We start from the raw sequence: 14,078 nt of genomic DNA, 5'->3' as shown, positions 1-14,078 counted from the left end.
TGTTGATAATTCGAGAATCGATTATTATTTCTAAACCGTCGATTTATATTTATATATTTTACAAATCGAATTATTTTAGAAAAGTAATAACCGGGTATGCACTTCATAAAAAAAAATTCATCGCGCATCGCTCTGTAGATCACAGACTAAAGATATCCATAGATTAAAGATATTCGCGCTACCGGCTGTCAAAAGTAAAAGAGTTATTTACCGTAAAAATCCAAAGTTTTTCCAAAATTGTGAACCATGATCTAATTAAAATATTTAAACTAAAAACATAAACAAAATAACCGTTAATTTTATAACTTTATTATTTTAAAACAAAATACAATTTTATTATAATAATTAAGAAATACGCTCGAAGCTATCGAAAATAAACATGAACTCTGCTAGCAGTGCTAAAGAAATACATAGGCTTCCGATAAACACTCAAGAAACACGTTTTGGAGATTGGTCTATATCATATCACCAGTCTCATATTCTGGCAAGCATTTGCCACAATCTCGAAAAATGCAAATCCGATGTAAATTCTGCCTGTCAGTTTTGCCAGTAAGTTTTAAAAGCTACGTTTAACTCGATCTGCTTTAAAACGTCTGATTACTAGGTTTTTATACGCTTTATATAGTAGCCAATACTTTATTTTATATTGTTTGATTTTCAGATATAATAAAGCTCTGGAATTTCCCCACTTGCCTGATATGGTGTTTCCGAACAACAAGTTGTCCTTAGTATATTCTGGAGGCGGGCGAATCGAGTTTAATCCGATAGATGCCCTGAAGTGTGTAGACACCGGGCGACCGCCCGTCCAGGTCGCTTGTGCTGAGGAATGGCAAGAATCCAGGTAACTTATTACTATAATATAAGGACTACTGTTTTACACAGTTTCAATAGAACACGGTGCATTTTTTTTGAGGGCCTACAATAACAGCAGATTCAATCCTTGAAGGCCTGCAACTGGCTAGTAAACTTATAAATAATTTTATAAAAATTTAGAGTTCCATGCATTATAACGGCTGAGATAACCGTTATCGACACAATCAAGAAAGGCGTTCTGCGTTAGTTTGGACATGTAGAGCGAATGGACGGCGAAAGAAAGGCTAAAAAGATTCGAATATTGATGGATACAGAAAACAAGCAAGACCGTAAAAGACAGGCATGACACCAAATCCAATAAATATTTTAAAATTGACATGTCAAATTGTCTATCTGAGCCGCGATTATAATGGGAAGTTAAGGACGTCATACCTTCACCATGACGGTCTAGTTGAAGATAAATTCTCCTTAGCGATTACGAAGATACACTACCGATCCCCTCACCTTCAAGTTTTGAGGTATGTCGTCAGTATGTATCGGCGGGTCTAGTACCCCTCGGTACGCATATCTACATATGAGGGTACTACTTACAAAAACCCAGCAAAATCCAAAATTAAAAAAAAGTGAGATATTGATTGAAGCCTATTCAGAAAAAAAAAAATACAATAATTTTAACATTGTAGTTTAAAATTACGGCCTAATTTGTAAGACTTGACTTTTAAATTTTCGGCTTTGTTGCAAACATGGCAACCTCTACTTGAGTATTGCAAAGTTGGTAACGAATAAAATAACATTTATTATTTCACTACTGTTTCTTGACATAATCATGCTTAGGTCATCTCTGCTTATGTATAAAATATTTACTGATTATAATAAAAAAAATAAGTTTTGAAAAAAGTTGAAGTCAAGTCAAATCAGTTTTTTGTGATTTGCTCAAAATAAAGAAAGTTGGATTTGCCAGGTTTGCAAGTAGTACCCTCATATTAGAAGTGACCAAAATTTTGTTCCACCGAGCAATTTTTCCTACAATTGAAATTTATTAAATTTTTTAATTGTTTTGAGGTTAGCACTTTTTTCTCTTAGAAATATAAGAGAGAAATAAGTAATTTTGAAGTCGCATTAAATTCTGACATAACTTATCAGTTTTAAAACGAACACCTGAATGTACAGATAATGTGACTAGATTCTGCCCTAATAACATAAATGAGCATCTAGGCGTAAAAATGTTGCCACTATAAAAAATTAATTTAGTTAATAATATTTTTTTTTTCCATATGTTTTACTATTTTCCTGAGTGTGTATCGAGACATTAAAAGAGTCGGCTTTGTAATCGCTTGATAGATAAATACAGACGAAATTTAAGCATACCGTCTTGGTAATTGTCAAAAGTTATATCAAAATTATGTTCAAGCGAGCATTTCTTGCTTGAATTGGGATTTATTGGAGTTTATAATCTCTTTGAAGTGGGCACTTTTTATCACAGAAGCCTATTTAAAATATAAATGAGAACTATTTTACATTTTAATTAAGTAAGGAACGTTCACTCATTTTCGGGGTCATTAATTGGTTGGATTAGATCATATGATGTCGAGATGACAAGTCAGTAGAACATACCGAGGTATAAGAGATAGTACAGAAGTTAAGTATACTGTCTCGGTATGTACCGGTGAAGATAGCCTTCATAATCCTGGAGTCCTTATTAAAAAAAAAAACAGAGTTGTTTGAGAAAGTCTAGAGAAGGGCAGCAGCTAAGATGTTAGTATCTCTAAGGAATAAATTATATGACAACCACTTAAAGGAGCTTGGTTTGAGTATACTGAAAGAGCGGAGACGGCTTAGTAATTTTATTGAGACTATTTTTATTTTTATAAATTCTTATTATGGATAGTATTCAAAATATTTGCAGAACAATATAATCTACAGATGTCAAAATCAATATTCACTATTCCCCACACAATCTCAGAGGTCATTAATTAAAATAAAAAACTACTTCATTCACACCCAACCCCTGGAAGAACTTCCTGACAAACTGAATTGTAGAGCAATGGAACACCTTTCCAGGAAACTGTATTAATGTATTCGTAAACCACCTGGACGAACATGTAAATTTGTTGTGTTTCCCATTTATGTTTTCTATATTTAAAACACAGTGTATTAGATGTACACGCATCAGCTTAATGCTATTAGTGTATTTAATAACAACGATAATAACAAATGATCACAACGTAGAACGAACTCAACCTTACCAAGTCATACAAAGAAACTAAAAAAAAAACAGACAGCGATCGATAACCTTATTTTTGTTTAAATCCAGTAAACCTAAGAATTAAGAAATAAATATTACACAGGCTCTGAATATCCCAGTATTGATGAAAACGATGTTGTACCAAATGTACGTAAACGGATACGTCTGATAGTGATAACGAATAATCTTGTTACCATATTTAAAAAAAAAAATGCATGGTTTTTAAACTTCAATTTTAATATACTTACAGCATAAGCCAAGTATATGCATAACAAATAGAACAAAAATATATTTAGCAAATGACAAAACTCATCATCATTTCATGTCTGCTTCCTAGTTGGAGTATATGATGTCCACAAACAGCCACCAAACCTCTCTGTTGGCTGCCAGATCCTGTGCATCTTTACAAGTCAGGTTTGCATTCCGTAGTTCTGACATGAACTGTTGACAAACAATCAACAGTGGACAACCAGGATGTGAGAACCTGATGCCTTGTAAAGTAGGCAAGTAGGCAATATTGAGCCATTTCAGTTGCCTACGATAGTCAGATAGATTCCTTCATCTCGGTTGATATATATTTCAATGATAATTTCTTCGTCTTTGTTGAAATTGATTTATTTGGACATTATTACTTCCTTCCATATTCTCTCTTTCTTTCTTGCTGACAAGCCTCTAAAATAGAAGCTTAGCAAGTTATTCCTTTTATTGTTTTTTTTACCGTCTATTTTGGTGCAAAAAAAATATTAATATGATAATTACAGTATTATCATATTTTATATATCCTCACTCCGCTGTAACTTTATTTGCGTACATATTTTTTTATCAAGTCACTTAAAAATTAAATATTTCCAAATACAGCGTGGCTGATAGAAAGTTTCTGTTCTTTACCTTGTAAAATAATTGTTTCAGACCTGTTTTGGAGCAAAAAGCAAAATCATTTGATTGGACATTTACTACAGATTACAAAGGAACTCTAATTGACTTGGACCTTGTTCCAACAGAAGAAAAAATTGACATTGAAGTTTTAAAAAAGCGCGAGCAAATAACATTTTACCACGATCTTTCATTATTTGAAGACGAACTCCATGACCATGGAATAGCAGCTTGTTCTGTGAAAATAGTAAGTACTTTTTTTTTTATGTAGGATCTCAATTTTGTTAATCTAAACTCAATATTTCATCCAGGAATGTTGACTTAAAAAACATATTGCTATCTTTTTTGTAGAAAACTCTTTTTAATTAATCTCCTATGTAATTTAAATTGCAGAGAGTAATGCCATCGAGTTGGTTTGTCCTCCTTAGATACTTCCTTAGAGTAGATGGAGTACTGACCAAAATACACGACACTAGAATGTTCTACCAACTGAACGCACCACACGTCTTAGTAGAATACACAGAAAGAGCAGCCGACATACCAGATCTGAAGGTGAGCTAACTCAACACATTCAGTGATTGTCTTCTATTTGATTAGTAAAAAAGACATTAGGTATTATAATCAGCAAAGCAAAATCAATGACAAAAAATATACATTTTATGTAATTAGAATTAAGAATGTAATAAAATAAAACATTCACACATAGATTGAAAGATAATGTAAATTACTTTTTAAGAAAGGACTAATTTAGAAGTATTTTATTTTATTTAGGAAACCAACAGTTCTGCATACATATTTGTAGTAAACAATAGATAAAATGTATTGGATAAACTCAGAACCAATAACAGATTTCCACAAATTGTACAAAATTAGTAAAGAAAATATATTACATATATAGTTTATACATATTAAAATGTTTCATGTATAATCATAGACAACTTACAGTATAGAATAGTGCCATTTTCATGATAACAACCTCAAGGGCACTTTACAAAAGTAATTCTATGGAATATTCAATTAAATTTGAATTAAAATTTAAGAATAACAATTTTTATAGAAGAATTATTGAAGCGACAGCTATTGATATATTATATGCATACACTAGATACGGCAATAAGCACCTGTCTTGTGTTCCATTCAACTGAGGTTCCGGAACTTATCTTGTATTTGGTGGGAAATAGTGTTTAACACGCAGCGGTCAGGAAATGTGAAGCAGCGTAAAAGGCCCTACAGCTTTGAATTTACAATAAACCGGCGTAGAGTCTTTTTAACTCTACTACTCGTTTTACACGGCAATGTTGATGCGGCATGAAAATTTCAAACATAATTTTAGCATATCGTTCTATGAAGCATCATCTCTATTTAATCATACCTCAGTGGTGACAGGTGAATTAAGTGGTCACTGTACACACAGTGTAATATTTTGCCTATGTTTGAATGACCGTGTTTCTTTGATTTTTTGTGAAGAAATAGAGCTATAGTTGTATGTGACACCTTCCAATGTAAACGTTTTTTCGATCGTCTTAATTGTTTTAAGACTTGTTTAATCTAAAACATGTTTTGTATGATATTCTCAGATTTAAAAATATTCAAAGTATTATTTTCATGTTTATTTTGTTTCAGATACCTTCATCATTATTAATAGAACCCAATGAACTCGCACAACACGTGCCCATACTGTCTCAGCTCCTATATAAAATAGTTCTTCCATCCCCAGCAATATCTTAATCCACTTCCCGATATATTATTAAGTTCACATTATCTTGTACAATATGTCTAATTATAATTATTGTAAATAATAAAATATTTGTACGGAAAGTGAGTGCTTATTTCTAATTTACTGTAATTTAACCCAATTGCAGTACCACCACTATATCGTCAGTATATATCATTGCGATCGCAATAATTAGCAATAAATTATGAAGAATTTTACAGTAACAAGAATACATACTGGTGGATTTTTTAAAGTGTTTGCAATACTTACACAAACGCATTGTGTAGTATCTGTGAATAATCCCATGGTATAAAATAAAGAGGCAGACATAAAATGATAAATGGGACACCAAAAAAAATAATTTAGATACTTAAATTGAGAACTTGCAGTCAATAACACTTGCAAGTCTCTTAAATTTGATTATTTTTTTTAAGCCATGTGACCACAACCCGATTCTCGATTAGATATGTTTATCATACATAATTTATTTACACTTAAGATTATTGATAATTTTATCATACAAGATTTTACAAGATTCAATGATTAAATTTACCAATACTTAGTTGTAATCAACTTAAATTATACTGATACCTGGAGATCAATAGTTCCAATCTGGCACTGTGAGAAAACATAAAATTAATTCGTTACTCATAAAAATGGAAACCTTTTGTGTATTCCTTGTCTGTACATCTTTATTTTTTACTTTCTTAAATCTGGGTAAGCTCATCTTATAGTATGCAACTATGTTCATACGTGTTCCAAAACACATAAGTCAAATAACATTATTAAGGATAATATTATCATTATACTTTATTACACAAAATAAAGTTATTAGTTATCAAATACAAAAAAGTTATCTCGAAGAACCTTTTCTAACTTTATGCCTTAAACAGCGTAACATTGAAGAGTTATCGCCTAACTAAGTATTCCCAATTATTAGCAATAATCCAATTCCTAAGGTATGGAAAAAAAAGATCATTTTTTCAACGTTGAATTTGATTCCCGTAATGTTTGTGACAAGGAACTGTCTCCTGAATAGTAAGGCGTTTTGACTTATGTGATTGTTCCCCCCCACCCGTAGATATATTCCTTAATAAACTTATAAATTATAGGTATAATTTACATTATATTAAGTGTTTCGGTGTGCAATTTTATGAATTGATTTTACATTATTTTTTATTGAATTTAACAGTAGTTTATTGTTTAGATGTTACTTGTCTCAAATTCAAAAATCCATATGCTATACAACATGGTTTAGCATTTCCACACAAGGCTAATGTCACAGCAGGACAAACTGTAAGCATTAAGCTTTTGAAAACACATGTAAATCAAGATAAATGTATACTATTAAAACCCAATTTTCAAGAAATCGACATGAGCTCGGGTAATAATGGAAGGTATGTATATTATGTAAGTGTGCAATTATTTTTCAATGAATCTATTTTCAGCTTACATGCATAGGCAAAGGGTTTAAAACCTTAATTTATCTGACAAAAATATTAAACTGATACATTACTTCTTTTCTTATTTTTTTTTTTTAATATTATTTCATTCACATAATCGCCTGGAGGGTTTTTACTAGTATGGTATATAGATAAAAGATATAAAGTAAGAAATAAAATATAGCATTTGATACATTCAAATACATATTCCAACATATAACTCATAAGAAAACATATTTTTAAAATACATTTACAGTAGAACTTGGTTAATACGAGGAAGATGGGACCTATTTAATTTGCTCGTTATAAGCGCTACTCGTTATACCAGAGAAAGGTTTTTTTTATACAATCGCTATTGCACATTGTCACTAAGTAAACAAGTAAATACATATGTGTAAACATAATTCACACAGAAGTTTTTAAAAAAATTTTAGGGAAAATTATAATAAATACTTACAAACGTAACTATCACATGAAGACATAATTACATTTAAAATCGTTGTTTCCAAATTGTTTTGCGAACTTTTCCGCTTGCGCCTTCAATATTGGTCCATCGATGGAAAATCCTGCGTTTCTTTGGATACAAAACCATTGGAGCAATGCTTCACCAACATTAGTACGATCGCACTTTCTAAATTCTTTTGTGTCTGTGATATTTTTTTCAAACGCAGACAAATAAACATCATTATTTTTCCACAATGTTGACACTGTGGATGAAGAAAGAGAAAACTTTGTACACACTTCCATATTTTTCGCGCCACGTTCGATTTCACTAATAATTTCCACTTCTTCACAAATTGAGAAACACTTCCTCTTGTTAGTAGAAATGTTTATAATTCAGGGGTTAGGTTTTAACCGATCTGGTCTAGAACTCATTTGACATCACCCACTTGTCAAGTTTATTGTGTATTGAAATAAGCATAGAACATTAAAAAATCTAAAAAAAACTCATGAAATAATATTTTTTAAAAATTAAATAAGAGATATGCTATTAGGAAAAGAAATAAGAAAGAGATATGCCATTAAAAAAACTAATAAGAAAAGATCCTAGGTATTGCAATGAATACAGAGTAGTATGAGAGTAGAGTAAATTATAACACTTAAGAATATATCACACAACCTTGCTGCCAGAAATTTATTACATAAAGCAAACTTATATGAGTTTAAAGAATTGGACAAAATATCTGCAGTACGCAATAAGTGTTACATAGATTGTGTATTCTTGGTATGGTTAAACGTAGTATGAATATGAAAAAGATCTGTGCATCTTGTGTTTGTTGATGGTACTCTAAAATTTATAAGGTATAGAAGATTAGGGAAGTCATAATAGAGTGAATTATTTTATAAAGAACTTAATAGTTCTTAGTTAATAGAACTTAATAATAAATGATCTAATGATCATTAACAGTTCTTCTTTCCGACAGTGTCATTAGTTTCAAGAATATTATTGATCAGTTACATATTTCATTTTAGTTTAAGTTAGTTATAACAGTAATCTGTTGAACTTTTGCTTTTTCCAAACAAAAAAACCTAAGTAGTTTAAAGGATATCATAATGACTTAGTTAAAGGATTTTAAAGGACTAGAAAATGTTTTCATTTAGATGCATATTTTTATTTATTTATTACTAAAAGCGGGAGCATACATACTCGTATTATTTAAAAATACAAAAATAAAAATCACAATAAAAATTTCAATTTCATGTTACCATCTGAACAACAACAGTCAGTGGGAGCAGTCAATTTTTTTCTTCTCCTTTACAAAATCCAATTTTGATTTTTTTTTCCTGAAAATGTCTATTATTTTAAGAACTTAATATAGCTAGCCCAAAGCAACAGTAAGATAAACCCGAAATTTCCGATTTCGAGATACAATGCAGAGATATGTTAATAACTCAAATAAATTCATGTTTTCAAATAATAAAATATTGAAGTTAGATAGTTAACCTATGTGAAAAGATAGTACCTATTCATAATCTACTTGAAATAATTTAATTCCGTCAGACCCTTCGCACACCTCAAAGTCCTATTATCTGAGAATAAGTTCTTCAGAGATATCTCACTGTTGCTTTGGGCTAGCGATATGTTTACCGGCTTTATAACCAGAATGATACCCAAAAAAGATAATTGAAGAAGATAATAGGTTTTGACACAACTGCCAATTGTTATTTTTGATAGTAGACAGTAGTAGCTGATAACTTCGAAATATTCTATGTAATTAACATGATTACGGGATTAATATTTTGGTGACTTGTATATGCGGGGCATTGGTGGAATTAAAATAATTGTTCAAATCCAATCAACACAGATTTTTTTGCAACTGATCTTGTAATTGAAATGTGGTCGTAATGAAAGAATAACAATATCCAACATAGTCTTCCATACAAATTTTCAAATACACAGTGAAAGGGGCAAAGAAAATGGTAGAGTTCAATTAAATTTTGCGGTTTATGAAATTGAAATTTTTGAATGTTATTCGTTTTTATATCAAAAAATATTTGTTTTTTTAATATGAGCGAAACCAATGGGAAGATCTTTAAAATAGTTTTCGGGTATGTGGAGGTAGTGCTTTCAATGTAGCAGACAGTAAAAATATTATCATGTATGATGAATTTCTAGGATTGAGAAATGGGAATCCGAATGTGGCTTTCGGATAAAAAATGTTGAAAAGTCTGACACAGGAAGATGGAAACTAATTTCTATGAGAGGCAACAAGACTTTAGAGGGAATATTTAGTCTCATTGTTCGTGGTAGGTGCACAATATTTTAAAAGTTTAATCATCGCTAATATCTTAACCCTTTGCACTCGAAAGATTTTTGTTTTGTACATAATGCCAACTCAAGGCATTTTTAAAGAAAGAAAAAACCATTTTACTTAGACATATAATTAAATTCATAAAAATTATTTATTTTGTTTTATCAAAATAAGTATGGACGGAATAGAATGGTTTATTTAAAGTTTTACGTAGTATGGTATTTTACATTAAAGTCCAGGTTTATTTTCACACGTTTCGCAATATAATCGTATTTCTTTTCTTCCACCCGGAATTTTTCATAACCAACTACTCCTCTATTTTGATAAGATATTTTCAAACGAAAAATATCAAAAACATTATTGAAATGTATCTGCAACATTCCAGTGCAGTTCGCATTGAATTATGATATTTCTCAGCACAGTTAGCTTATATACCATATGGTAATAATGTACCGGGAAAGTAAATGTGTCCCCTTGCGACTTAATAATAATTCGTTCACAGATACATAATATATTTATGTGCAAAACCATCCTAGTGTGCTCAAAAAAATCTGCGCGTTCCCGTGCTATACAGGATGTTCATTAAACCCCGTCACATCCGAAACCACGATGATCAGTATGAGCAAGAAGACATATTGGCACATTGAAATACATTTTTAGAACGAATATTTAAAAAAAAAAATATTATATCAAAAAAAGCAAATGGTTGCTTACTTTTACAGGGGAGAAATGAGGAGGAGGAGAGAGTCTGATACACCACCGACTGCGCGTCCACGCCCCCCTCGCTTCTCCCCTGCAGAAGTAAGCAACCGTTTGTTTCTTTTAATATTTTTTTTTTTTTAATTTTTTGTTCTAAATATTTTTTTAAATATGCTTATATGTCTTCTTGCCCATTCTGATCATCGTGGTTTCGGATGTGACAGGGTTTAAAGAACACCCTGTATAATCAATACACATAAAGAAATGAGGGATTTTAATTCTGAAAAATGGCATATTCATGGACAATTACTCAATCAACTATATTTGAAGTAAAAGGTGATAATATTTCAAATATAATCGCTAAAAATATGAAAAAACCAATTGCTAACGCTCACAGAGCGAGCGAACTGTCCACCCCTAGCGGATCTCTAAGATCAACTGAGAGCACCTGGCGGTTTGTGGCTGTGGTACAGGCTAGCTTGCATCCTGTTATAATAATAAAATATACCTGTAGTATTGAATAAGACGTGTGAAACAATCGTATATTCGGTAGCCTTTTACTTCATACGCTGCCACTTGCGACACATTCGTAAGCTCTTGATTCCATCGGTGATTTATCTTAAATTTCTAATATAATGCTTTTTCTGTGCCCAATAAGTATTTATTATTCAATAATAAATTGAACAGGAATGCCGAATATCTTAACCCAGTATTTATTATATTTACAGAGACATACAAGTTATCAGATGCGATGTGTACTAGCTACACGTAACCAGGGGGGGAGAGTTAAATAATATTTAAAACGGTAAAACCCCAAATGAGGGTTCTACTTGCAAACCCGGCAAAATCCGTCTTTCTTTATTTTGAGTAAATCACAAAAAACTGACACAATACTTAACTTCAACTTTTTTTAAAACTTATTTTTTTTATTATAATCGGTAAATATTTTATACATAAGCAGAGATGACCTAAGCATGATTATGTCAAGAAACAGTAGTGAAATAATAAATGTTATTTTATTCGTTACCAACTTGGCAATACTCAAGTAGAGGTTGCCATGTTTGCAACAAAGCCGATAATTTAAAAGTCAAGTCGTACAAATTAAGCCGTATTTTTAACCGACAATGTTAAAATTACTGTAAAAAAATGTATTCTGAATAAGTTTTAATTAATATCTCACTTTTTTTTAATTTTGGATTTTGCCGGGTTTGCAAGTAATTACCCTCAAATATTGAGAAATAAGACTTTATTTTCTTGCTGCCATAGCGGCGGCACCCATGTAATACGGCAAACCATGCATGCCGCCTCTATAACGGCATTCGAGTGCAAAGGGTTAACATCCTGGAAAATGACCACTCAAAAAATACCAAGAGATGAGTCATACACCAGTCCGAGACAGTGAAATATTGCGAGCGAACGCGCCGACCACTATACTACGGGGTGGACTTATCTCTGCTCGATTTCCTTATTCAGGATTTTCACCAGAGATCAGAATCTCATACTTACAAAGCCATACAAAAATATTGTAAAATAAATTATATTTTTATTTTACAGATACAAATATGTCATTGAATGAGGAACAAATACCACTCGTGATTGAAGAAGACACTCCAGCTGTTATAAATTTTACGAATCAGCTTAGTGAATACTGTTATATTTCACAGGATAAATCGAATGTTGACTCTTTCGTTCACGGTGACTGTAAAATGAGCGTTCCCAAAATTAATAACAATTTACAAGGTGGTTGGACCTTGGTGACAGGAGAGCCTGGACAGGTAGAAGAAATTGCGATTAAAAAAACAATATCCGTAAATAGTAAGTATGTGAAAATATGTATAATATTAAAATAATACAATACATATAAAATGTGAAAAAATCTAAATAAATCCGAGTTCGATTCCCGGTGAGAACACAAAAATTAAATGTGATTTTTCTCAAGCCCGGGTGTTCTGTGATGTAATTCACCGCTATAATTGGGCCTACTGGCCTATTGTGGTGTCAAAAAGGTATTTAAAACTCATTTGCATGGTAGACTAACTGACGTTTGGGATCAAAATTGCAAACTCACGGACTATCGGGGGGTGATTTTCACGGACATTATCATTAACATATTACAACAGAGATGAAGAACATTCTATTGAATTTATTGAAGGACATTGGTGCATGCAAGCCATAGTTTGTGCTGTGCTGATCGACGAACAGCACATTATTATTTCGCAACTGGCGGATCGGAACATTGAATTCCACTTGTTCCTGTAACGTGGTACATAAACTAAGCCGTTTAGTAAATTAAATATAAAATGAAGTCAGTGGTCTTTCAACGTTTTTGTCGACTTGAGATTTTTAACATTGACTCCACTTCTTTGTAAGTGTAGTCTCCCCTCTCGAGGCCAATCACATCCATGCTACTTTTCTTATAAGACGATTTTGCACCGATTCAATATGATTTATCCGGCCTACATAGAAGGGAAACCAGATCACGGAGGCATATTCTAAATGAGAACAAACAAGTGAGCAATAGAGCTATAACTGTGAACATAATATTAGTAAAGTCATTAGACGTTCTGCTAGCAAAATCTAATAGTTTTAGGGACTTATTAACCTTAGTATCAATATGTTCATTAAATGTAAGTTTATAGTCCATGATAACTCCGAGGTCCTTAACAGACTTGACTTAATCTAAATTAATATTTTTGATTTTGTAATCAAAGGAGATAGGTTTTTTAGCTCCATAAAAATATATTATTATTATTATCCTATTATGTGTAAGTCGTTTTACCGTTTTGATCACATAAGTGATTAATGATTAATTTTACAGGTGAAGATATAGATTTTGGTTATATACAGGACACATCTAAAAATCTAATTCATATGTTTTGTAACTTGAAATATTCAAAAAAAAATGTTCAGTTTTGTCGTTTCGAAAGAATGAATGATGGAAAGGGTTTTAATCTGGCGGATGGTCTTGGGAACAACCATTACAGGTATAAACAACTCTTATTTGTAACTCTTTTTTCCATTGTTTTTTTTAAATATTATTTTTATATTTGTTTTCTTTTTTTTTTTTAAATAATATTAATGCAGTATTGGAAACCCTGAAAGAAAATATGTGTTTTTACTAAGCAATTTTTCAGTTACTATGGAAGTGGTCTTCAGAACAAAGACTGTGGAATGACTATTCAAAATCCGGTTAAATCAGATTTTGGGAATTGGCGTTGCAATTTGGGAACTAAATCGGAAGACGGTAGTCTCGGACTTCTGCGTAGAGTATTGAACTTGAAAGAAACTACCAAAAATCATTTAATCTGTAAGTAAAAATTAATAAATGTATGCAGGTAGATTTTTAATGATGCAAAAGTTTATTTAATTCTTCATTGGATACAATAAGTAACAAATAATACAGTAAAGCGTGTAAGAATATTAATTTTGTATTCAACTCTCATATAAAGATAATATATTATTATGTATATCTAGAATTGTACATATACTTTATCTAGAAATTCCATAAATTTTGATGGGCAAGATAAATGCACAAATAA

The 14,078-nt window shown here is 31.3% G+C and overlaps 1 protein-coding gene and 1 long non-coding RNA gene across 2 annotated transcripts; both read left to right on the top strand.

The window, feature by feature from the left end:
- The first annotated feature begins 126 nt into the window (after positions 1-126).
- Positions 127-5,749, top strand: LOC148280645 (TIP41-like protein). The gene is made up of 5 exons (XM_088228065.1): positions 127-549; positions 662-841; positions 3,968-4,178; positions 4,325-4,483; positions 5,555-5,749. The coding sequence occupies exons 1-5, from the start codon at positions 380-382 to the stop codon at positions 5,657-5,659; spliced, it is 825 nt and encodes a 274-aa protein (XP_088084191.1). The 5' UTR covers positions 127-379; the 3' UTR covers positions 5,660-5,749.
- Positions 5,750-6,271: 522 nt separating this feature from the next.
- On the top strand, positions 6,272-9,795 carry LOC148280644 (uncharacterized). The gene is made up of 3 exons (XR_015822553.1): positions 6,272-6,362; positions 6,853-7,042; positions 9,705-9,795. It is a non-coding gene; the product is annotated as an uncharacterized LOC148280644 (long non-coding RNA).
- The last annotated feature ends 4,283 nt before the right edge of the window (positions 9,796-14,078 follow it).

The sequence above is a fragment of the Micrasema longulum genome, unplaced genomic scaffold, assembly GCF_059751315.1.
Source record: "Micrasema longulum isolate JH-2025_06_02 unplaced genomic scaffold, ASM5975131v1 h1tg000559l, whole genome shotgun sequence".
NCBI lineage: Eukaryota > Metazoa > Arthropoda > Insecta > Trichoptera > Brachycentridae > Micrasema > Micrasema longulum.
The sequence above is the reverse complement of the archived record's forward strand: the minus strand, read 5'-3'. Positions and strand labels throughout refer to the sequence as shown.